Here is a 27,201-nt window from a genome sequence, read left to right on the forward strand (position 1 = left end):
CATAGAGGAATTATCCTACCTTGGACCACCATTGTTAACGGTAAGTATGTGTGAGTGTGTGCGATTGTTTGTCTGTGTATATATGTGTGTGTATTTCTGTGTGTGTGTGTATGTGTGTAATGTGTATGTGTGTGTGTTTGTGTGTGATCGGCCATAGAGTAATTATCCTACCTTGGAGCACCATTGTTAACGGTAAGTGTGTGTGTTTGTGTGTGTAGGAATGTGTGTGTATTTATGTGTGTGTATTTCTGTGTGTAATGTGTATGTGTGTGTGTTTGTGTGTGATCGGCCATAAAGTAATTATCCTACCTTGGAGCACCATTGTTAACGGTAAGTATGTGTGTTTGTGTGTGTGTATGTGTGTGTGTATATGTGGGTGTGTGTGTGATTGTGTGTTTACATACAGACAGATAAACATCCATTACGCCCTTAGAGGCCTCTAGGGGCACTGGAGTTGGGGAAATCTGCAAGCCCACCCCTCCCCATTTTATTTTTAAAAGATAAAGTAGACAAAAAAATTAGGGGGTTTGTCTTTTTTTTCTAATGTTACCCTTCCCCAAAAATAGTTATATATTTTCCGATCTTTGGACCATATTTATTGAGCAGTTAGTGAGATCCTTCAGTACACTCAAACATCTCAGGGATCTAAAGGGATAAGATATTGTCCGAAAAATTGATGTACATCCATAATAATGATACACAAAATTACATCTTCTCTAGATTACAATTAGTGGTTGAAACGTTTGGACACTCAATAAAATGAACCAACTAATTAAAATTCAATAAAAGTCCCAAAGGTTGTTAAGCTTACAAATAAGAAAACGTTGTTATAAGACTTTGGGGGTTAGTATGATAAACAGCCTATTGTCCCCTCTCTCTCTCTGCAGACACTTAGATAGACACAGAGACATTTATGATATTTATATCATCGTATCATAGACAGCTTTCCGCGGACATTATGCGGATAGTATAGCAGAAAACAGGTTCTAATCCAGCGGATATCCGTAACTAACAAGATATTTATGTTTAGGTCAAATGTTGCCCAGCTTCTATAATTACGTGACAAGTTTTGTTCATCTCTATTTCTTTCATACTCCACTTTTCTGGACGCTGCTGTACAAATTTAAATGGAGGTAATATATTTTCTAGACTCTGCTATTAAAATTTAGATGGAGGTAATATATTTTCTAGACTCTGCTGTACAAATTTAAATGGAGGTAATATATTTTCTAGACTCTGCTATACCTATTTAAATTGAGGTAATATATTTTCTAGACTCTACTATATAAATTTAAATGGAGGTAATATATTTTCTAGACTCTACTATATAAATTTAAATGGAGGTAATATACATGGATCTAGGAATGGGACAATGAATATTCAATATTTTCAGGGTTTCAAACCTTGGGGACTCACATAAAGTGTTTGTTTGGCTTTGGGGACTAGTTCACAATTACCTTTGAATTTGTTATGATCCTAGCAGACAAATATAAAATAAAAATTTCTAGCAGACCCAAAAAATTGTGTCTAGTGAATAAAATTAATTTGGCTGGTTTTAACAATTATATTTTTTGGAAAAAAATATCATTCGATTGCAAAAAACGCGATATTTGGTTCAAGTAAATGTTAATTCATTTATTTAGCTTTTTTCATTTATAATTTATAATTTTCATTTAATTTCATTTATTTGAACCGTGGGAAAAATATCTGAGCGTGGGAAAAAACATGAGAAAAAAATATGTTTTAGTATAAAGAAATAATATATCTGTTTCAAATCTTTTCCATTCGATAGATCTTACCAACTTTGGAAAAACTGTCAGTCCGATTTTTGAAATTCAATCTGTGAAAAAATTGTTTTTTGTTTTGAAAATATTATTTTACATGTATTGACGCCATCTTGATTGAATGAAATTAATTTTTACAATGAAAGAAAATTTTTTAACTTAAATTGACCAATATTTCAAAGATTTTTTTTATTTGATTTGGAACATTTTTTTCTAACATTTTTTTTGAATTAATTTTTACAATGAAAAAAAATCTTTGAACTTAAATTGACCAATAATTCAAAGATTTTTCTTATTTTTTTGGAAGATTTTGAAAGTTAAACAAAATCAAAACAATAAAATAGGTGAAATTAAATGAAAAAACGTTTTATAATTTTATTTGAGAAATCATTAGCTAACATCACCTTTTTGTTTTATTTGATAACTCATTTCATAGATATAAACTCTACTGTGATATTTTTGTATTAAATAAGTTAAGAACCCGTCTAACTTTAAATTCATGTTTTCTTGTATTTGGTTGCAGTTCATTATTTGGGATTAATGGTTGAAAAGTTTGATCATTACTACTGAAACCAACCAATAAAAATTCAATAAAAGTTTTTGTGCTGACAAATAAGATAACGTGGTTATAAAACTTTGGGTACCTGTGAAATTTTCACGCAATTAATCCCAGGGATCTAAAGGGATAAGACAATGGCCGATGAATTTATGTAAATCCCCAGTGATGGTACACAAAATCACCCCTTCTGTAGATTACAATTAGTGTTTGAAACGATTGGAAACTAAATTTAATTAATCAACCAATCAAAATAAAGTGTAAGTCCCCAAAGTTGTCAAGAAACCGAATGAGAATCCTTATTATAAGGGGAATGGTGTAATAAACAGTCCAATGTTCCATCCCTCCCTGAACTAATCCTGTTTTATCATTTCTAGGTTGGAAGGTTCCAGAGGGAAGTTTCTGCTGGCAGTTTCAAATATTCCTGTTACTCTAGTTCTCAGCTCACAGGTAGGTGTGTGTGTGTGTAAGTGTGGTTGTGTGTGTGTGTGAGTGTGTGTGTGTGTGTGGGTGTGTCTATGGATAACACATATCAGTCCAGTGCAGTGGTTCGCTAAATCACAAACACACAGACAAACATCCTAACACTTTTATTTATTTTGTTATAGGCGGTGTTGTTAGTCGTTCTCTATTTTTTCCCTTCAAAACTTGGAATATTTAAGGTAATCATTTTTTTCTTTCTGTCTGTATGTCTGTCTGTCTATATGTCTGTCTATATGTCTGTCTATATGTCTGTCTATATGTCTGTCTGTATGTCTGTCTGTATGTCTGTCTGTATGTCTGTCTGTATGTCTTGTCTGTATGTCTGTCTGTCTGTCTGTATGTCTGTCTGCAAAATGCTTACTACTTTACATAATAGAACTAGCGGCTTCACTAGGGGCTTTGCCCCAAGAGGTAATTAATATTAATATTAAGTACTTCTGGTGCTGTGACCATTAAATTTGCATTAATCTTAAATTAATTGCCTAAAAAAATTGGGAGTGGGGGGGGATTTTTATTTTTGGGGGGTTGGGGGTGTACCATGCCCCAAGAGAATAGCTTAAAACCACCCTAGGACCAGTAGATATTCCCTGAAGAGTAGGGTTCAGTGGTTACGAGATCTTGAGAGACGGACGCACAGACAGACGGACAGACAGACGGACAGACAGACGGACGGACTGACGCACATACATCAAGCTACTTTGTATTATATATATATATATTTTTTAATTAAGGAGATTTGCTTATTGATAGCGCCTATGGAAATATCAATGATTATAGCAGGTAATGTATCTAAATCAGTTTCCAGTATGATCGCGTCGAAACCGATTAACATCTGGTGGATTGGAACCGGTTCTCAGCCAAACTGAAAAATTATGGTTAGCATTGTTTTAAATCCAGTTTTCTACGAATATAAAAATGTACAATTATAAGATTAACATTTTATATCTGCGGAAAGCTGTTTATAATACGATGCGAGAAATCCTTATAATAAAGTAAAAGGATCTTTGTCTGTTAGTCTGTCTGTTTGTTTGTACCGAAGGATCTCGGTAACCACTGAACCGATCGGGTTCTCCTTAACAGGGTAGCTTCTCATAGGTCCCGGAAAGGTTTATAACTATTTTGAGGGAGATTCCTAAAATCTAAAATAAAAATTGGATTATCAAATTCGACTCTCCCCTCCTCAAGTGCCCCTAGGGCCTCTAGGGGCTTAGCCGCTAGTAACTATTAAAGTACTCAGGATTGGAGTGGGGGGGGGGTGACGACTTAAATAGCACCCCCTTTACACATTTAAAGGAATAAAGGTTAATTAAACAAATTTCAAGTTATATAGTTTTTTTTAATAGAGAAGCTACTCTATAATTCGAAATGTCCGTCTGTCCGTATGAAAGGTTTTCGGAGAAACGTGATTTTCTCGGCTACCATAAAAGATAGGACCCTCTGGGTTAACAAAATCTGATTTTATTTGTTTAATTTTTCATCTAATATCGGCGGAAAGCTGTCTATAATACGATGAGATAAATAATTATACTCTTAAACTCACTTTGACTGTTGTTTAAAATCTCTAATTTGTTTGCTTTGGGAGCTTTATTTAAAATCTTTTATTTTATCCTTTTAAAAAGGGTTAATTTTCAGGGATTTAAAGGGATAAGGCTATGGTCGATAAATTAACTTAAATCTCCAATGATGATACACAAAATTACACCTTTTGTAGATTATAATAGTAGGTTGAATGAAACGTTGAACACTCAACTTAATTAACTCTGGATAATTGGGATTGTACATCGTTCATTGTAGGGGTGGGCCAGATATCCAGTTGACCAGATACCGGATATTAAAATTAACCGGATATCCGGCTGATTTCTCATGCCGGATTTCCGGCATCCTGTTGGCCGGATATCCATTTTGCTGGATTTTAAAACTTTCTTGTTATTCGGCATGAGAAATCAGCCGGCCGTTATCCGGTTATCCGGCCAGATATCCGGTATCTAATCCTTATTTGTTTTTTTTAGGCTTCGTTTGCAATGGTTTAGTCAGCTACTGGATAAATGAATCAAGAAAATAGCCTGGAACCTGCACAAATCTAGTCAAATTGATATTTACATTATATGTATTTCATTATAGAGAAGGATGGGACAATGGGCTGTTTATTACACTAGTCCCCAAAGTTTTATAATAATATTTCCTTATTTGTTGGCTTAACAACTCTTGGGACTTTTGATTGTTTTTTTATGAAGTTGAGTACCTAGTTTTAACTACTAAATGTAATCTACATAAGGGGTAATTTTGTGTATTATTAATGGGGATGTACATCAGTTTATCAGCCATTGTCTTATCCCTTTAGATCCATGTATTTAATTAGTTTATACAAATTTTTTTATTGTTTTTTGTGTTTATTTACTTTTTTTAAAATAAAGTATTGAAAATCAACATAATAATTATTTTTCGCATTGTATTTTAAATTTTTTAAAATAGCTTTTCTATAATAGTCCGTCTGCCCATTCGTAACTAATAGCTCTTTTTTTGTTAATTTAAGCATGTTAGAATTGTCATATCGATTTCAAACTTTGCGTGGTGATTCCTTTAGAAGTTAGGCAAGATTTAGAAAGTGTAGCTACTCTTTAATCTGAGCAGAATGTCCGTACTTCCATTTTAAACATGTAGATTTCTAACAACTAACTTTTATGTGATATAATCACCCGATTGATCTGATTTCTAGGACAACAAAATACAATGTTATGAGCGTAGCATTTCTATAATTAAGTCATAAAAATTTAGTTTTTCCCTAAACATTTACCTGTAGGTAATCAAGCAGTTTTTCAACAAATTTACTAAATATTTTGTTTTCACATTAGAACATTTATATTCTGCTTATTCAGTTCTGACATTCTACAAGTTCTAATGTTCGTTTGTCCTACCGTTTCAGAGCGTTGCTTTTATGGATTTTGTCATCATTATATTTTAATGAATTGGTATGATCTAGTTACTGGGGTTGCCAATCTGCCCAATTTTAAGATAAGGATTAAGATTTTTAAAAAATTAAGTTACAGGTTAACTTAAAAAAAAATATGCGTCTTTTTTAATGTTATTCACATATTTGAAGAAAAAAACATGCATATTTTGTTCAATAAGCTTACCTTTAACTCTTAATTTATTTTTTATTTTTACCTGTACAGAGACCACCTGGAGGATAATAAACAGCCTATTGTCCCCTCTCTCTTTCTTTCTCTCTCTCTCTCTCTCTCTCTATCTTTCTCTCTCTCTCTCTCTCTCTCTCTCTCTCTCTCTCTCTCTCTCTCTCTCTCTCTCTCTCTCTCTCCTTCTCTCTCTCTCTCTCTCTCTCACTCTCTCTCTCTCTCTCTCTCTCGCTCTCTCTCTCTCTCTCTCTCACTCACTCTCTCTCTCTCTCTCTCTCTCTCTCTCTCTCTCTCTCTCTCTCTCTCTCTCTCTCTCTCTCTCTCTCTCTCTCTCTCTCTCTCTCTCTCTCTCTCTGGTCATGTATTCAAGCTTTTCAAAGTAAAGCTTTTCTATAATTAGGCTCTTTACATACGCCAGTTCGTGCGCAACGGTTAGTTCTTTTCATGATTCTTGGCATGTTACAATTTTGGTATAAATTTCTCCTTACATCCTACTCGCTTTTTAAAAGCGAAGCTTTTCTATAATTAGGGTCGGTACGTCCGTCCATAATGGATAGCTTTTTTCGTTAATTTTGGCATGTTAGAATTGTCTTAACGATTTCAAACTTTGCATGGTAATTCCTTTAGTAGTTAGGTACGATTTAGAAAGCGTGGCAACTCTGTAATCATTACCAGAATGTTCGTACGTCCATTTTAAACATGTCGTTATTTTTACTTTTTTAATAACAAATTTTCCTATGATCTAATCATCCGATTGATCTGATTTTTGGATTAATTAATTCCTGGGACAAGAAAGTATAATGTTATAAGCGAAGCAACTCTATAATCAAGTCCTAGAAATGTAAGTATGTTCATAAACATTATCCTGTATCCAGCAGTTTTTCAACAAATTTACTTACAATTTGGTTCGACTTTTATACATTTATATTTTGATTATTCAGTTCTGACACTATACAAGTGTTATTGTCCGTTTGTCCTAACGTTTCAGTGCTTCGCTTTTATGGATGTTGTCATCCTTGTTTATTTATGGGGTGTGTTGAATATTGTAAGGTGAGTGTCAAAACTTAACAAATTTTAATTGCTCTAAAATATATTTTTCTTTTTATAACATTTTATAAATAAGATAATTAATTTCTTCTTGGCCAAAATCAAATCAAAAAACCTGAAAAAATAAATAATACAGTGTGTTTTTTTAATGAAAACTTTTTTGAAAGCAATTTTACCCCACTTATAATTATCAGAATTTAATGATTAATGGCTTATTTTCTTCGTTTTTTAATGCAATTAATAGAACAACAAAAAAATATTCAGTTTTTTATTTAAAAAGTACAGTAAAATCTAAAATTCAAAACTTAGGTGTCAACATCTAAAAATGGTTTTAGCGCATTTTCCTTATACCTAAATCTTCTACCCTTTGCAAGAAAAAAATTGGATTTTCTGTAGTCGACTTTGAAGGGCCAGTACTCCCTCCCTGGTTGAGATATGACCTTCAAACTTTGATATGTTCTAGTACATGTCCCTAATAGTATCTGTATACAAAGCCCAAATTGTGTAAAAGATTATCCATGTGACGTCATAAAAACGAGGAATTATCCCTCTCTGTTTTGGGGGTTTTCTATCCCCACACACCCCACCCAAAGGCGTGTTAGGTTAGGAAAAACCCCCCGCAGAAACGGTTTACACAGGATGTACTGGGACCTTATAGTGAGTTCAGAACATGCTTTCCCTAAATTGAGTTAGTACCTTCCCATAGTAGAAAATCTTAAAATTACTGTTGGTGATCAAATTTTACTTTTATTTTTAGACCACCTTCACCTAACCTGCTCTATTGTCTTATTTTGTCTTTCATGTTAATCATGCAAATTCGTTCACATTACAGTTGAAATGACAGATATTGGAGCTTTCTAAAAAGGTCTCTAACATTTTTCTAGCTCTAATACTTTTTGAGATATCTTATTTCAAAGTATTGTTGTAAAATTATCTTTTACACAGCAAAAAGTTGAAATGAAAAATTTGTATCTTCATGTAAATCTTTCTAATTTTGCTCCAAATTGACCAAATTGGACAGTTAAGGTGCCTAAAACTATCTACATTCAATGGACAATCCAAATCCACACTTTTTGGGACTTTATAAGTCAACAGGAGAAGGCTAAAATGTAATATCAAAGAAACAAATGTAATTTAATTTTAATTATAAATCACTTTTAAGGCATTTTTAATAATGTAAAATGTGTTTTAAGGTAAAAGAAACTCATAATTGATTATGATTTATTATTTTTAAAAATCTCAGTATTAGTTTAGAGTACCTAATAGTGTATATTAACAAAAAGAATGTGGCTTAAGAATAAATTGTTTCTTTTAGTATATATGAGATCATCCATGAAAGTCTTTAAAATACTATGATTTCTTATTTAAGGTGGCAAAAACTAATTTTGTTTCATAAGGTTATAAAAAGTTTAAAAGGCCAATCAACTATTCTTAGAAAAAATTACTAGAATTAGTAGATTACATTTGTAAACTGCTTGGAAATGCTTAAAATTCTAACAAATTTTTTTTTTATTTTCAATGATTATGTCTATTTTTCTTAAGATATGTTTCTATTGGTTCAAAATATCATATGATTGTGTTTTATTGGCTTTCTCATAACAAAGTGACAACTTTATACACCATAACTTATCTTAAAATCCTTGCTAAAGTCGATTAAATTTCACCCTAGTAATCTCTGTCTCAGCAATTTACCTTTTTTTGTGCTTATATAAGCATTTTTGTCAGATTTAAGTAGGACGTGCTCACATCGGGAAAGTCCGCACTTTACAACAAAAGTGGCTTACTTAAATCGGACATGTCGGACTAACGAGCCATTTTCGTAGGTTAATTGCTTACTTGAAGAACTATTATTGCCCTATAAACCCCTAAAAAACCCCAAAAATAAGGGTGGCTGATAAGAATCAGCAAAATCGGACGCTTTTGAGGTAAATGTCTTACAGATTAAGATTTTAATCCGGATTATTTTTCCTCAAAATTTAATCCCTTCTCAGCCATTTAGGCTATATTTGTAGTTGATTGCTTACTTAAACAAGCCATTTTTGTGATTAATGTCCTACTTATATCTTCCATTTTTGCTACAAAATCCTTACTTAAACAAGCAATTTTTGTGATTAATGTCCTACTTATATCTTCCATTTTTGCTACAAAATCCTTACTTAAACAAGCCATTTTTGGGGTTGATTGCTTACTTAAATCCTCCATTTTTGCTGCAAAATCCTTACTTAAGTAAGCCATTTTTGGGGTTGATTACTTACTTAAATCATCCATTTTTGTTGCAAAATTCTTACTTAAATAAGCCATTTTTGGGGTTGATTACTTATTTAAGTAAGGATTTTGCAACCAAAATGGATGATTTAAGTAAGTAATTAACCCCAAAAATGTCTTATTTAAGTAAGGTTTTTGCAACCAAAATGGATGATTTAAGTAAGTAATCAACCCCAAAAATGGCTTATTTAAGTAAGGTTTTTGTAGCAAAAATGGATGATTTAAGTAAGCAATCAACCCCAAAAATGGCTTATTTAAGTAAGGATTTTGCAACCAAAATGGATGATTTAAGTAAGCCATTTTTGGGGTTGATTGCTTACTTAAATCATCCATTTTTGTTGCAAAAACCTTACTTAAATAAGCCATTTTTGGGGTTGATTACTTACTTAAATCATCCATTTTGGTTGCAAAAACCTTACTTAAATAAGACATTTTTGGGGTTAATTACTTACTTAAATCATCCATTTTTGTTGCAAAATCCTTACTTAAATAAGCCATTTTTGGGGTTGATTGCTTACTTAAATCATCCATTTTTGCTACAAAATCCCTACTTAAATAAGCCATTTTTGGGGTTGATTGCTTACTTAAATCATCCAATTTTGCTACAAAATCCTTACTTAAATAAGCCATTTTTGGGGTTGATTACTTACTTAAATCATCCATTTTTGTTGCAAAATCCTTACTTAATTAAGCCATTTTTGGGGTTGATTGCTTACTTAAATCATCCATTTTTGTTGCAAAACCCTTACTTAAATAAGCCATTTTTGGGGTTGATTACTTACTTAAATCATCCATTTTGGTTGCAAAATCCTTACTTAAATAAGCCATTTTTGTGATTAACTTCCCACTTATATCTTCCATTTTTGTTACAAAATCCTTACTTAAACAAGCCATTTTTGTGATTAAATTCCTACTTATATCTTCCATTTTGGCTACAAAATTCTTACTCAAACAAGCCATTTTTGTGATTAATCTCCCACTTAAATCTTCCATTTTTGTTACAAAATTCTTACTTAAACAAGCCATTTTTGTGATTTATTTCCTACTTTCATGATGAAAATTGGCAAAATTGAACCTATAATTAATGTAAAAAAAAACTTTGTAAGTCAAATTATATTAAACTACATGATATTATACAGTATTACAATACATTCAACAATTTTATATTCTTTTCATATTTAAAAAATGACTGATGAAAATTTGTTTTAAATTTATACAAATTAGATGTTTAAATCAAATTCACTAGTTTTCTGCATAAATCAATCTTCTGTTTCTGATTTAAAGTTGTGTTATAAAGTTCCAGCAAAACCACTCTAACCACAGACTGAGACAATCTGTCTTTGGAGTGATTCTAATGTACTCTAATGATATTTTGATTGACTTATCAACTCTGTTCTCCAATGAAGTAAACTCTTGAGAAAAAATTACTAAAAATAAAATATATTTAATATTGATATGAAATACACAAAACTACTCTTTCTAACACATGTTTCTTTAATATTTACAATAAATATTCATGAATTATTATTAACATTTAGAATAAATAAATAATAGTAAAATATCTAATATAGTATTTGTCATTTGGGATAAGACTTTTATTCAAAAAAAAATTTAAAGCTATTATATATAAAAACAAGCAATGAAGTGCACTGATGTCTAAGGGGGGAGGGATGTACAGGTATGATAACCCCCACCCCCAATGAAATTTGGCATTTAGGAACTAAGACATGCAGCATGACACACAAAAAGTATTTTTCAGGGTTTACAGACCATTTTACTTAGTGTATCAAAAAAAGTAGCATATGTTCTTGATCTAACATTTCCACACAAGAAAAAAATTTTAGAAAGAGCCTAAATTTTGAAAAAGTAACTTAAGAAAAAGTAACTTACATAAGTTTTAAGTAAAAAGTTAAAATAAGTTTTAAGTTGAAAGTATTTTTTTGAGTCTTGTAAGGTTAATGATATTTTCATGATCCTAACTTTATTAACAAAAAAATATCAACAAAATAAAATTTCATCAAAATGAGTTTTGATTTTCAAAAGCATAATTTACCAGAGATCTAAAGAGATATGTTGAAAAGGGGGCCGAATAAATGTCGGAATTTTTCCCTTATTATACACATTGTGATGAAAAAATTAAGTTTTTAGAGTTAAAAGCATTTTTCTATTATTGGGATTATTTATACCCACAAGTTTTAGTTCCAAGGTTAAAAGTTTTGGGAATAAAAAAGATTTACAACCTGAAATGGAAATTACCATTCCTTTCAAAAAAAGCTTGAAAGTTCTTAAAAATGTAAGAATCGATCTAGCACCCCAAACAATTGGCAAAACTTATTGAAACTTAATGAAAATATGAAGATTATTACCATAATTACCCCTAAAAATTTCAGCTCTGTATCTTTTATAGGAGTTGAAAAAATCATGTTTCACCCTTTCTGTCTCTGACAGATGGACAGATGGACAGATGGATGGACAGACAGATAGACATTGCAAATAATAGAGTAGCTTCACTACTAATTATAGAATAGCTTTGCTACTAAAAATAAGCTCAGAACTCATATTTATAGTTTTAGAGTGGGTCTTTTGCTCCACTAGCCTCTAGAAAGGAAGTCCCGAAATGAAATCTGTAACGGTTAATTAGTTAAGTTATGTTAAAAAAGTTTTCTTTAAAAAAATCAGATTGATATCTTAAAAAATAAGCTCAGAACTTACATTTTTAGTGTTTTGGGGGATCTTTTGTTCCACTAGCCCCTAGAAGAAAAGTACCAAAATTCAATTTTTACAGTTTTACAGTTGGATCCAATCAAATAAATGAGCTTACAAGCTATAAAAACAAGCCCAACAATCCAGGGCAAAATTTGGTACTGAATTATAAATATTATTGTAGCATTTGCTGCATAACAAAAACACACACACAGAAAAACTTTAGGGTACCTATATTTTTGGGTACCCCAATGCCATAGAAATGATAAGGGAGTAATAAAAAAAAAAATTATTTGTGTAAGAACCAATTATATTCAGAAAGTTTTTAAAAAACAGAGGGGGAGAGGAATGAGGATACTTTGTTAAATAGTTTAATGTTGCTGCCCTACTTATGGATATACTTATCCTTGTTTTAAATTAGTATAGTATAATGTTGTTGTTTTACATATGTATATAACTGTCCTTGTTAACATTAGAAGGAATAATGTTGCGTTACTAATGTCCTTGTTAACCCTTACAGATTGGGGGGGGGGGGAGTCATATTGACCCCCCCCTCTAGTTATTTCAATGTCATTTTTTTTGTAGGTAAGATAGAGAGTTGTGACTTCATGACTATTTAAGTTTTGTAATTATACGTCGGCAAGAGTTAATCTTATAAGGATATCTGGTCTGTGTCGGTCGTGGCGTCCGGTCATAGTCAGTTAGGTGGCACCAAATTTAGAAAAAATTTTAAATAAATCTTAATTTCTACATTATGACTTTTGTGTATAAGGAAAACCTAAAAATTTTTTGGTGAATACTTAGATATCAATGAACTTCTGAGAAAAGTGGTGTTATGACCATTTGACCGCTCCCTGACCGACTTTATGACCGTTTTTTGTCCGGCTTTTACTACTGACCGCTATGACTAGAAAAAGTAATTTTCTCTAAAAATACACATGAACCACCAGAAAAAATGTTTTATGTCTCTAACTGTAACAGGAGCCGAGATAGAGGGGGGGGGTCAATATGAACCCCCCCCCCCCCTGATCTATTAAGGTGGGAATTGGAGCCCAATCTTTAAGGGTTAAATTTAGATTATCATAATGTTGCTGACAAACTTGTGGATATATATGCACTTGTTAAAATCAGTAATTTACCACAAAAATGGCACAATTAAGTAAGCAACCTACTTTTTTTCATGCTTACTCCACGAGGAGAGATTACTAGGGACAGCATAATATAATTTTGCCGTTCTATTTATGAATATACTTCAACATTACTTAAACATCACTATTGTATAGTATTGCTGCTCTACTTATATTTATACTTGTCCATGTTAAATGCAGTATAGTAAAATAATGCTGTTCTTCTTATGAACATACTTGTCCTTATACCAGTATTACCTCTAGGGGCTCGGTGACGCTTTGGGTAAAAGTCCTCTCAACCCCACCTTGAACCTACTTGTGTCTAAATTGCAATGTAACGCGCTCAATCGCCCAAGGGTATTAAGTAAGGTAACACCAAATAGATAGCCAAATCTTTAATTGCACGAATTTTGTCTAGAGGTCCTAACTGCATGGTAATGAGTTGCACCTGTTATAAACCAAGACATTCCCCATACTCAAACTAATAATGTCACAAACCGCCCTCCTTGTTTGCTCAAACAAATGCATCTTAAAAACATTTTAAGAAATAAAGCCAAATATTAACCCATTTACTAATTTAAGACAAGGAAATTTAAATAACAAAATGATTTGCTCATAAAAAAATTTAAAAGGGTGGGGTCAAAATAGGTAAACAAGGATGACAACTTCCATAAAAGCGAATCTCTGAAAAGGTGTGATAAATGAACATTAACACTTTTAGAGTGTCAGAACTAAATAATCAGAATATAAATGTTTAAAAGATTAAACAAAATTTTGAGTAAATTCGTTGAAAACTGCTTAGATAAAGAATAATGATTAAGGACATACTTACATTTTTATAGATGCTACGCTTACAAAATTATACTTTGTTGTACTAGGAATCAGTATTTCAAAAATCAGATCAATCAAAAAATTATATAACACAAAAATTAGCTGTTTAGAATGGACGTAAGGACATTCAGGTAACAATTATAGAGTTCCTACGATTTCTGAAGTCTACCTATCAACCACAAGAATCACCATACAAATTTTGAAATTGATATAAAAATTCTGACGTGCCTATTTTAATTTAATTTAATGCATAATTTTAATTAACACTCAAAATATTCTTAAAAGTATATGTCCGTCTGTCTGTCCGTCAGTTTGTCTGTCTGTCTTTCCGTCGATCTGCCCATTTGTCTATCTGTCTCTCCGTCTGTCTGTCTGTCCATCTGTTTACGTCTGTATGTCTGTCAATACCTTTTCGTTAATTTAGGCATGTTAGAGTTGTCCTTTAAATTTCAAAGGTTTTAGGATTTAGTGCTCAACAAGGTATCCTGAGTGAAAGTTACAATTTTAATTGGGATAAGACAATGAATGTTTAATTGAAATGCATCCACAATGATGATAATAGTTATTTATTGCATCGTATTATAGACAGCATTCCGCGGATAGTAAATTTAAAAGATTAATTACGGTTTTGAGGAGCCGAAGTCCTGGGCTTACAAATCTGGTATTGATGTTATGTTTTTTCATTTTAATATTCATATAAAATTGTTTAGTATGGCTTTGAACCGGTACTAATCCTGCGGATATAAATAGGTTTCAAAGCTATACTGAAAATAAAATAACCCCTATTGTAGATTAAAATCATTGATTGGGCAATACTTGTCTGGAACCAACTAATCAAAATTAAATAAAAGTACCCAAAGTTTTTATGCTAAATATAGGCAAGGATGGTAATAAATTTGGGTACCTTTGAAAATATAGTCCACTGTACCCTCCCTCCTTGGGTAAAAATGTAATTTACTGCTCAATGATCCCTACATCCCTGGGTATGGTGTGTCTACAAAAAGGAAGTGTTCAAACTTTTACACCAATTATTTTAATCTACAAAAGTGGTCCCGTTTTATAATTGTAATTGTGCATATTGTAAACAGTTATCGCGCAAGTAAATTTCTGATTTCTACAATATAATATTTTTTTTTTCATTTTGACTCAAAACCTATCAAATCAATAGGGAAAACTTAGATTCGTAGCCACACTAAAATAGTTATTTATAGCATCATATTATATACACTAAACAGCATTCCGTGGATTTTAAAATGTATAATTGTAAGAGTAAAAATAATTTTAGAATAATGCGTTGAAAACTTCATTTTATTTGCTCAAAGATGTGCCTCAAATTAAAAACGTTTCAAGAAAAATGCCACCCCCCTTCTCCTTATACAACCTATCCTAACCTGACCCAAAATTGAAGGTTTCAGTGCTCATCAAGGTACTTCGAGTGAAAGCGCCAATATTTTGTTTTTGAGCATTGCAGTTATGGATTTATATTTCTTGTTTTTACTTTAAACTAAATTTTCGTTTTAACTAGGAATCTTAAAGACTAAGACAATGGACGATATTTTGATGAAAATTACTTTTTTACAAACAAGTTTGAAAACTTAACTAATCAAAATTCAATAATCTATCATTATTATCTTTAGTGTTCAAACGTTTCCAACCCTAATTGTAATCTACAGAATGGGTAATTACTAATTATGTTTACCATCAATGTGGATGTATTTAAATTTATCGGCCATTGTCTTATCCATTTAGATCCCTGATAAATATCAGAGAAACAAGGATGTCAACATCCATAAAATCGAAGGTCTAAAATGAACATTAACAATTGTATAAGAGTGGCATAACTGAATAAGCATGATACTGCTCCAGGACATCTTACATTGTTAGGACATATTTATAAAGATGCTTATAACATGGTCCCGCGATGGTTTCAAGCTACTATTCTAATTCAAGACTTCAAGATGGTTTTAACCTATTTTTCAAAACCTTTGAATACATAGCCCTTAGATGCTATGGGCGCAGCCGCTAGTTATATTTTAAAATATTGAAAACCTAAAAATAAAAAGTGTCAAAAGCAAATAAAAGGTCAACTTTATTAGAAAATAATGTCTTAACAAGTTTGTCATAAAAGATTCAAATTTATCTAATTTAGTAAGAGAAAGCTAAATAAAAATTTTGTTAGCTCTGGGCTTGGGACCTTCAGGGCCAACATGTCTTAGATTAGATTAATCTTGTAATGTCATGTTTATATTAAAAACGATGTAATAGCCTTTACCAGAGAGTTAGGGGACATTGGACTCTTGATTACACTGGTACCTAAAGTATTATAAATACAGTATTTCATTTGTTGACTGATGTAAAGCTTACCCGAAATAGAGAACTCAATCGGTTTAGTAGTTTTTTAGAACTTAAGATTCAGAAGAAAAAAAATTATTACTTTATACAATACTAGCCGCTAAGCCCCTAGAAGCCTCTAGAGGCACTTAGGAAGTAGGGGGAACGTCGATCTCATCCCATTTAAAATTCAGTTTCAAAATTTTTCAAAAATATTTTTGGGAGGGAGGGGGTGAAGACACCCTCCCCAAAAAATAGTTCAAAACCTTCCCAGGACCTATAAAAAGCTTCACTGTAAAGGAGAACAATATCAGTTCAGCGGTTAGCAAGATCCTTTGGTACAGACAAAAAACGCTTATTACTTTATATAATAGGATAGCGGCTACGCCCCCTAGAGGCCTCTGGGGGCACTTGAGGAAGGGGGAGTATAATTCCAAAACCTATTTTTTTAATTTAGTTTTTTTTTTTGGGGGGGGGAGGGAGTAGGTAATTCTTTTCTAGGGGCGATTTCTCTTGGCAGGGTGGTTGTAATCTCCCCCAAAATAGTTATAAACTTTCCTGGGACCTATGAAAAGCTACCCTGTAAAGGAGAACCCGATCGGTTCAGTTGTTGGCGAGATCCTTCGGTAGAGACAAACACAAAGACAAATACACAGACAAACACACATCCTGTTACTTTATTATAAGGATACATAAGGGTAATAGTATTATTTGTTGAAAAGTAGTTATATTGTTATAAAACTTTGGGTACCAGTGTAATTATGGCAACACCCCCCCCCCCACACCCTCGCCTCCTTATACAATCTTACCTAACCGGACCCAAAATTCAGTGCTCACAATGATACTTCAAGTGAAAGCGTCAATATTTATATTTTTTAATTCTTTTATAGGTGTATTTTTCTTGTTTTTTCTTCAAACTAAATTTTCATTTTAACCAGGAATCTAAAGGAATAAGGCAATGAACGAGAAATTATCAGTTAATGATAAGAAAAAAATAAATTATTAGTCAAAACTCCTATTTTAAAACCAAAAAATCAAAATTTAATAGAAGTACCCAAATTTTTTGAGCTAACCAATAAACGAGTTTTTTCATGGAGCGATGGGACATTGGGCTGTTTATTACACTAGTCCCCAAAGTTTCATAATTATTTTTTTTATATTTTTTCGGTTAACAACTCTAGATGATGACTTAAAAATCAAAGGAGAATCATGTTATTAAGTGGTAAGGTATAATTCAGATATCTTAAGAGATTAGACAATGCTGACAAATAAAATATGGAATAATATCATTAATTGAATTGATTAAAGTTTGGGCACAACAAGTTCGAAACCAACTAAAACTCTATAATTATCAAAATTTATGTACATCAATTTATCGGCTATTGTCTTATCTCATTAGATCCCTGATAAATATCAAAGAAAAAACCCATAAAATCGAAGCTTTGAAATGAGCATGATACTGTTTAAGGACATAGTTATATTTTTGGGACTTGATTATAGTGTCATAGTGCATAGTTTTAGATCGATAGGAAAACTCTAATAAGTCTAAACGAAAAGAACTAATATTGACGTACCAACGATCGGAAGGACCCCAATTATAGAAAAGCTTTGCTTTTAAAAATTGATAATCCATTTTCCCGTATAGCTTCGAAACCGATAAATATCCGCTGGATTAGAACTGGTTCTCAGTCAAACTGAAAATTATGTAAAGCTCATTCTCATGTTAATATCCGCAGAAAGCTGTCTATAATACAATGCGATAAATAACTATTCCTTATTAAATGCGTAGATCTCAGTGTGGTTTATTTTCATAACAAAAATCTAAGTGGAGTAGGGAAAGATTAATGAAAAAAATATTGCCGTAAAGTGTAAGAATTCAATTATTTCATAAGAACGTAAACAACAAATTTCTGTTTCTCTATTAATTACTTGACTAGCGGCAGCACTTAACATTTGGGAGCTTGGTATCTCGGAATTCAAAGTGGTAGGGAAGGGAACAAAATAGCATAAAACCATCCTCAAAAAAATAAAATGTGAAGCTTCCATATAACAAAGAACTCAATCGGTTCGGTTGCTTTTAAAATCTTAAGGCAGAGACAAAAAAAAACCTTACTGCTTTTTACAGTAGGACAGCCTAGAATAGCTTTAAGTCACGCACCTGACATAGCAGCAGCATGAACCATTTTTAAAATATCTAGAGATAAAGTATAGTTGGGCAAAGACTCGAAGATTTACAAACTAGATCATAATGTGTGTTTCGGTACGCATGCCTTGCCGTACACGAAATCTTAATCTCCAAGCCCTCCGAATGACCAACATGTGAATGTTTACAAATGTGTATTTATTACCATGAAAACGGTGCATCTAAAACAAAAATATAAAAATTAATAACATAATATTAATGGTTTATTATTTTTGTATATCGAGGTTGCGTGATTTCAATTTAATTAAAAATATAAAATTTCTAAAAAACTTTAAATTGGCACGAAACATATTAAATAGCATCAGAAATTGATAATTTTAGGTTCAAATGATCAATAAAATTAAGGAAAATATTCGTATGTCAAAAGTTAGCAGTTAAATGGTCTATTTGTTGAAAAATTAATGTTTTAAATTTCTTCGTAAAAAAATATACCATACTACACTTATTATTAAGAATTAAGATAAATTCTTACCACATTATACGTCAAACTAAGCAGGAAGGCTTATTTGAGATCTTCCACGGATTAGAGCGCATGTATATCCATCCAATACATTATTTTTATTCACGTAGCTCTTCACATGGGAATCAACAAGGAAAAAATGTGCGCGCCTTTGTTTGTTTACAAGCTAAGCGCGGAGATAATTAGGAATGCCGCGTAACACACTCATTCTCTGGTGTAAGGAAAAGGGAATTAATGGGTTCGAACTTTCCAGGGAATACAAGAAAATCATTCCAACACACACCCGTCTAGTCACTGGGAATCGAACACAATAACTCATCTTAACATCATGCGTGCAGACAGTGTCCACAAAATCACAATCTCATAACGCATAAATTACAAGAGTTTAAAATGGCATGGCCATCAGGCCTAAAATTAATTATGGTAACTTACGAACACCACAATAACTCAAACCGACTCCACTACCACATAAGGATAGGAATAAGGAATGGGAAAAGCATTCAACATTCATGAAATGCACATTTACCACTCACACATCTCATTAATCATGGCCTCATAACCTCAATTAAAGTTAGAATTACAGACCATGTAATTGCGAATACATGAATTAATATTCAATAGTACCTAAACTTTGATTAGGTACCTACATAATAATAGGCAAATGATTTTTATATTAAAAATCGCATCAATAATTAAATAATCAACTCAAACTTTTAATCAAAAGAAAGAAAGATTAAATAATGACATTTTTTCTACTAAATCTTTTTGCTAGAAAAGAAAAATAGAATTTTCATAAAAAACTTCTCAAAATTAAGCATTTTCTCCAGCGGAAAAATACTCGGGCTTACATCTAGACATTCTTAGATAAGATAGGTAAATCCTTAAATCTAACATGTTTAATAAAATAGATACTTAAATCTAAACAAATATGACTGTAAAAATCATCAAACATCGGAAAATTAAAATTTCATAATTTTAAATCTTCGTGAATTAAAATTGCGTAAAATAAAATTGCAATTGAAATATGCAAATTAAATTACCAAAATAAAACAAAAGCTCAATTATAAGAAAAGAACTTCTCTAAATGCTGAGTTTGCAATTTCTCTCTGTTTTAAGAAGAAAGCAACTTGTACATATTCATACAGTCAAAATTAAGGCAATTTGGGGCCTCAGTTAGGATGTACCCCTCAAGATACAAACTAACCAATCTTTCAAATATTAATAATGCCATGTTCCAGCTATCCTGACGGACGTTATGTCTTTCCATCACAATTTTTTGATACTGCATAATTTCCGACAGGATTTCTGGCGCAGGGCTCCATCAACTGAAAATAAACATAATTAGTGATGTTTAAATCAAATCAAAATTAAAAGAATCATGAATAATTCAAGAAACTTTAGAATCATCAATCAAAGCAATCAAAATAAAATTATCTTATGCTTTAGTTTTGCCGTTCTGTAGTATGTCTGGCCGAGGTACAGAGCTAAGATACACTATAGAGCGGTCTTATTAAGCTTAAATCTTCGAACTCAAAGGATCTACTTAATTCAAAACGAAAAAAAAATCTGCATTTTTCTTTAGGTACATCGGTTAAAAGGTAAATAGAAATAATTTTAATATATATGTAATATTAAATTATCTATGTGATTATAATAAATCTTAAGAAATATTTATATGATGTAAAAAAAAATCTCATTGTGTTACTTTTTTATCATATCGAATTTCAATCAAACAAGTATAAAAATGTTCGTATTTGCGTAGGTACCTAGGAAAATTTCCACGAAAAAAATCCCTGGTCCCGGAAAGACTTAAATCATTGAAAAAACTTGCGTAAACGTATAAATAACTTAAGTTTGCATTTCAAATGAAAAAATCTTGCGTCGATTTGAAAGTTTAAACGAAATTGAGTTAAAATTTGCGTTTTTTGTCTTTCGAAAAAAATCTGATAAATCTACCGTAAAATAAAATTCAAAGTTAAACAAGAACGATACTTATACTAAACTTTGGGTAGATTGATCTTGAGCAGACGTCTTGCGGAAGTCTCGTTACTCGTGGCGGCTGCGTCATCTGATAATTTGAACTTGCAAACCACGGTCCTCCCACCTGGGCGCACTTCTTCCACACGCCCCAATCTGAACTTCTTCATCAAATTTGTGCTATCGTCGATCAGCACCACGTCTCCCGGCTCAAGCAGCACCTTGTTGCTGCGCCACTTGACGGACTTGAGTAGCTCAGGCATGAGCTGCTCCTTGTACACCTGATGGAACTGACGGGTCAACTCCTCCAAGTTCTCCAGCCTCCTGGTGATGGGCTCTTTACAACCTGTTTCAAAGGTGCAGATTGCATCGTTGGTCCTGCCGCCTAACAGATCAGCAGGTGAAATTATTCTCCAGCAATTGACGTCATCTCCTTGGGTGGCATAGGTCAATGGCTTAGAATTCAGGACTCTTGCAGTCTCAGCACACAACACCAATAAATCATTGAAGGTTACAGTAGCACCAGCCAACTTCTTGTTCAACACACGCTTGACCAGCCCAACCTGCCTCTCCACAGTACCCACGAACGAGTGTGCTGCGGTGGGCACCAGATGCCATTCAAAATGCATTCGGGTATCCTTCAAAAGTTCATCCATAATTCGCTTGGCACCGGCCATATTGGTGCCTCTGTCTGTGGTAACCCTTCTAGGCATATTGTAAAACGCCTGAAGTTTTCTCAAGCCGACCAGCACGGCTTCAGTTGAATAATCAGTCAACACATCAACAAACACAGCCTGTGTAAATCTACAGGCCACAATCAACAACCAAACTTTGTACTTGGTCTTGGAACTCCTGGTACCAACGCCAGGCTTCGTAACTTCGATCGGCCCCGCAAGGTCCATATGCACCTCCTTGAAGGGCATAGAGGGCTCGACACGATCTGGCAGAATATTAGCAATTGCGGGACTCGAACGCTTGGCATATTCAATGGAACATGCAGCACAACTCTTGACCACTTTCATAGCCTCCATGCGGCCATGTGTGATCCATGCATACCTGCGGCTCTGCGCCAACGTCTTACGATGGCCTCCATGCCCCAATTCATCGTGGGACTGTTGAAGGATGAGCCGCGCCAGCCTGTTGTGGCGGCTGAGCAAGACAACACCTGGGCTGTCCTTCATAATCTTCCTGGGGCCTCCAGCAGCAGCCTCAAGAGCCTCATCTCCTCTCCCGGACATTTTCAATATTGTAAATGTCCTAAGAGGATAACATCCATCATGACCCACAATGGGCCAACAAACCTGGACCTTGTGATGATAAGGTTGAAGGGAGTCAAATTTCCCCTCGGCGTCCATGGTCATCTCCTTCTCTTGGTTGAAGGAAGTCAAAAACAGGTCACAAACAGAATCCATGTATGTATTTGTGAAAGTATAGTTCTCATAATGCTTAGAACTATCATTGCTGCTAACACCATCCTCAATTGTTGCAACGCCACGTTTCTTGACAAGCAGCGTTTTAAAGCAGTTGGCAGCCTTAAGAACTGCTGCAACAGTCCTCCTTGCCTGCCTGTAGGTCCTTCTTGCCAGGGACCTCCAGAAATCATTGTCCACTACCTGTGTGAACATTACCTTGAGCTTCGCCATCTTGGGATTTAGCTCGCTCTCGGGAATGGATGCATTTACCTCACCCGCCGTCTTAACGGGCCACTGGTCCTGTTCCAGGCGCAACCAGCTTGGACCTTCTTGGTATGTAGATCCAGGTTGTACATCCTCAATCGTACACAAACCACGCGTTGCCAGATCGGCAATGTTGTGCTGGGTTGGAACCCATTTCCAATCTTCAGGGCTCGTCAACTGTTGTATCTCAGAAACACGATGACTGTTAAAAACATTTAACATAACACTGTCACTGGATAGCTGAGCTAGGGCACAGCTGCTATCACTAAAAAATACTTTGCCAGAAATGTTGAAAGGTAGAGCTCTGGCTACAGTATCCACAAGCCTGGCCAAAATTAGACAACTAAGCATTTCTAACCTTGGTATAGACTCAATCTTCACTGGTGCGACACGTGACTTGGCGCAACACAAAACTACATCATATCCTCCAGGAACTGGCCATCTCAGGTAGGTGATGGCTGCATAGGCCTGGTTAGATGCATCGCAGAAACCAACAAGCATTGGAAGCCCCAACGGCTTATCAGGAACCATCGAACGTCTGAACGACACATTTCCAAGTGCCGAACGGTCCTGGAGGCTGGACACGAGCTCCGACCTCAACTCTCCAGGTATAACATCATCCCAGTTACATCCATGTATGCAAACTGAGCGCAGACAAAGCTTGGACTTAAGCAGCAATGGCGCTGCTAGACCCATTGGGTCATAAAGTTGTTGCACAATTCTCCAAACTTCACGTTTAGTTATCAACTCAGGTAGACTTCTCCAGAGATCCTCCAGGTCTAGATCCTCTAGTAACTTTCTACCCTTAATCTTCTCGCCGTGGTTGGCTCTGACAGGTAGGAACAACTTATCCTGTTTAGGGTCCCAAACGAGGCCCAGAACTTTTACACTGTCAACATCATCTCCAGAATAAACAACAGATTTAAACTTGAAATTGCCAGGTGCAATCATATCCTCCAGCTCTTGGACCAGCTGGACAGCTTCAGGTTTACTGTTATGACCGCTCAAACAGTCATCCACGTAAGTACAAGTCTCCAATTTGACCGATGGAGGATCTTGATACAAAACAAATTCAGAACTGAGTGGTTGCTGAACATCTCTCCACACATCCTGCTGGGCTACAACGTCACAACCTCTAATCTTCTCAGATCCATAAACGTCTTGAACATCCTGCTGGGAACGTCCACCAAAAATACGACCAGTGAGTCTGAGGGCGGTCACGGCCATATCTCCAGCCAAGGCCTCACCAAAGTTGATGGTTTTGGTAAGGTAGACCTCTGGCTCTCCATCAACTGTATCAGCAAAAAAAACACGTTTCAGCTGAGAATCTTCATAGGTAGCTAATAATGAATTATAGAACTTCTGAATATCAGCCACGAATGCACACTTAAAACTTCTGAACCGGATAAGATTGTGCATCAGAGTATATAATGGAACTGGGCCGTCCATCATAATACTATTGAGGCTTAGCCCCTTGCAGCAGAGGCTGGAATTTGCGCATATCCTCAACGGCGTGGAAATAGACTCTTTATATGCGCAGACTAGGCTCGAATAATACACGGGCTTAGTATAAGCTAGGTCTTCTGGCGAAGCTTTCTGATACACTCCACGAGACACAGCTTCTTGAAACACTTGGCAGAAGGTGCTGTATTCACCTTTTTTAATCATTCTCTGCCGGTCACGTAAGCAGATCTTATAGGCCTGCTCTGAATTGTCAAATAACACACTTGGCGGCTGCTTGTAGGGATATGAGGCCGTCCAAATATGGTTCTCAAGATCTAATGTCAGACCTTCTTCAATCAGCTGCCGCTTACGCACATCCAAGGCGGACTGCCCGGCAGCTATGGCGGCGCAATGACGGCAGTTCTTACAACCGCTGCACATTGATGGCGGCTGTATTCCCAAACTCTCAGTACTCAGGAACTCCATCTTGCTGACCTCCAACTTTACAGCTTTACAGGCGACAGGATTAGCAACAGTCCTGCCATCTGCAGACACAACTAAATAGCCTGTACCAAATAAGCTTCTGTACAGTCTAGAATCACCAACCATTTTATCTGCACACGGGAACATAGCTGGTGTCAAATGGCCGATTAAAACATCAATCTTGCCGTCGACCATAGAAAAATTATCAGGCTTCATGTTGAAAATGTCGGCGGCGGCTGTAGGATCAATAGAACGCAACCCTTCTTCAGTACCAATGCTGGGCACTACCGCCGCCTCCAGAATATGTGAATTCCGGTTGCGGTCAACCAAACAAATCTTGACTGTAGGACATGCTTGGCTCTTTCCATCTGCCAGAGAAATAGTAGCTGTGCGACCAGTAGATGGCAACTCTAACTTCTTGGCAATACTTCTAGAAATCAACGTCAAATTTGCTCCGCTGTCCCACATGGCATTGACGGTGACTTGACGTTTGTCAGCCGCCAACGCCGGGACCTGTTGCAACATCAGCATAAAATTGTTCTTGCTAAACAATTGTGACTCATACACCGCCGCAACTTGTCCACTAGCAACCGATTCATGTAATAATGAATTATGAGGCTGGTTGCAACTGTCAATGGTACAGCTGCCAAGCTTATCGGCTCTGGGACAATCGGCCACCCGATGCCCTTTTTGTAAGCAGAGCAAACAGGCGCCTATCTTCTTGATGAAGACTTTGCGTTCAGGAACAGACATATCCCTAAACTTGGAGCACTTAAACAACAGGTGATCAGAGTTACAACCTTCCGACGGGCAAGGCTGTTTCTTCTTGGTCTTAGCTGGAGACCCAGGTTTACCAACGGCTGTAGCTGCGGCCGCAGGATTACCTTTCTTCTTGGAGGGGGTGTCTACATCGAATGAACACCTCATCAAAATGGCGCCACGCTGTTCCTCTATAATCTTCAACAGCTTAGGAATATTTGGGGTATCCATCGAGCCCAACGCCAGGTTGAGCTTGTCCTGGAAATCACGTGGCAACTTCTTGGATAACATTTCCAAGAGAATAATGGTCAACCACTGGCTTGTGGTGACTTCCTCATCATCATCATCTTTAGTCAGCTGCTCGAGCTGGCTAACTGCACCGCCAAACTCTGCTAAGACTGTCACAATCTGGTTGGAGTCCGACGGTTTAGGCTTCTTCTCCCATTGGTTGAAAAGGCAGAGCATCTGACGTGTTTTGGACTTAAAACGTGCGTCGAGGTAAGCCCATTGAGATTCATGTGATTGAATCTGAATTAACTGAAGTCTCAACTCTTTATTTTTGCAGACCTTTTCACTGCTCAACAATAACTGTAAATATGACGGGTCCTGTCCTACGGTAAGCTTTTTAAAATTGTCCTTGAAACTTACGTAGGCTGACTCTGAACCGTCAAAGCTCGGAAGAAGACGTTCGTCGACACGATTCATATATCCTGGCGTGAATATAGAACCGGTGCCGAACTGTGGTGTGCCAAACGGCGACACAAATGGCGATGCTGTCGAAGCACCCGCCGTCGTTGTAGGCAGCTTCACAGGTTCAAGCTTAACCTCGGCCAGCCGTTTCATCAAAGCAGACAAAGTGTTTATAATTGGTTCTGGTAAGGGAAAGTATGACCCTTTAATAATTTTCACAATCTTTATGCAACGATCATATAGTTCAGCCTTATGGTCAGGCAAATTATCACCAACTAAATCAACAACACTTTGAATGTCACTGAGCTCCTCCATAGCATCTAGAGCATCTTTTAGAGCGTTATAATCTTTTTGCACAGTAATTATATTAGAATAAATGTCACTAAACTCCTCAAGCTCTTGGATTCTCACTCCAAGCTTGCTAAAACCGACCATAATGCTATCGAATGTCTCGAACTTGTCATGGACAAGGATTGACTCCTTAGTGAAATGTCTAACATCAAGCTCTGAAGATTCACTGACCAACTTCATCACTTTATTTAGTTCACTGGTTAGGGCCTCGACGGCTGGGCGCAGCCGTAGTCCCAGTTGAGCGCCTTTATTCTTTTTAGGACCCATGATTGTCACAATAATTAACTGTACTGATTACGATTATAATAGTGTGTGGTAAGGTATCACAACCAACACATTCACAAAACTTCACAGATATTTTCTTAGCCGCATCTGTTCTGTCTCGTTTTCATTGTTTCGGTACGCATGCCTTGCCGTACACGAAATCTTAATCTCCAAGCCCTCCGAATGACCAACATGTGAATGTTTACAAATGTGTATTTATTACCATGAAAACGGTGCATCTAAAACAAAAATATAAAAATTAATAACATAATATTAATGGTTTATTATTTTTGTATATCGAGGTTGCGTGATTTCAATTTAATTAAAAATATAAAATTTCTAAAAAACTTTAAATTGGCACGAAACATATTAAATAGCATCAGAAATTGATAATTTTAGGTTCAAATGATCAATAAAATTAAGGAAAATATTCGTATGTCAAAAGTTAGCAGTTAAATGGTCTATTTGTTGAAAAATTAATGTTTTAAATTTCTTCGTAAAAAAATATACCATACTACACTTATTATTAAGAATTAAGATAAATTCTTACCACATTATACGTCAAACTAAGCAGGAAGGCTTATTTGAGATCTTCCACGGATTAGAGCGCATGTATATCCATCCAATACATTAT

The 27,201-nt window shown here is 34.8% G+C and overlaps 2 protein-coding genes and 1 long non-coding RNA gene across 6 annotated transcripts in view; 1 reads left to right on the forward strand and 2 right to left on the reverse strand.

Moving 5' to 3' along the window:
- LOC145307335 (uncharacterized) overlaps window positions 1-5,148 on the reverse strand; it is a 202,674-nt gene extending 197,526 nt beyond the window's left edge. Inside the window, exon 1 of the long non-coding RNA XR_013875399.1 lies at window positions 5,066-5,148. This is a non-coding gene — a long non-coding RNA (uncharacterized LOC145307335). The remainder of the gene's footprint in view (window positions 1-5,065) is intronic.
- LOC145307327 (transmembrane protein 62-like) overlaps window positions 1-5,250 on the forward strand; it is a 39,851-nt gene extending 34,601 nt beyond the window's left edge. For both annotated transcript variants that reach the window (XM_080149705.1, XM_080149706.1), the window contains 5 exons: window positions 1,031-1,133; window positions 2,718-2,790; window positions 2,949-3,002; window positions 3,555-3,603; window positions 4,833-5,250. In XM_080149705.1, the coding sequence (XP_080005831.1) occupies window positions 1,031-1,133; window positions 2,718-2,790; window positions 2,949-3,002; window positions 3,555-3,603; window positions 4,833-4,885 (332 nt within the window). In that variant the 3' untranslated portion in view covers window positions 4,886-5,250. The remainder of the gene's footprint in view (window positions 1-1,030; window positions 1,134-2,717; window positions 2,791-2,948; window positions 3,003-3,554; window positions 3,604-4,832) is intronic.
- Window positions 5,251-7,029: 1,779 nt separating this feature from the next.
- The window catches only part of LOC145307330 (legumain-like), a 53,482-nt gene continuing 33,310 nt past the window's right edge, over window positions 7,030-27,201 (reverse strand). Inside the window, exon 20 of one of the 3 annotated variants that reach the window (XM_080149710.1) lies at window positions 7,030-7,119. The gene's annotated coding sequence lies outside the window, so the exon portion shown is untranslated. Of the gene's footprint in view, window positions 7,120-20,277; window positions 20,292-27,201 lie in introns of those variants that run through there. The other 2 variants (XM_080149711.1, XM_080149712.1) reach the window with 2 other exon arrangements.

This window comes from Acartia tonsa, chromosome 15, assembly GCF_053477335.1.
Source record: "Acartia tonsa isolate MP-2025a chromosome 15, ASM5347733v1, whole genome shotgun sequence".
Taxonomy (NCBI): domain Eukaryota; kingdom Metazoa; phylum Arthropoda; class Copepoda; order Calanoida; family Acartiidae; genus Acartia; species Acartia tonsa.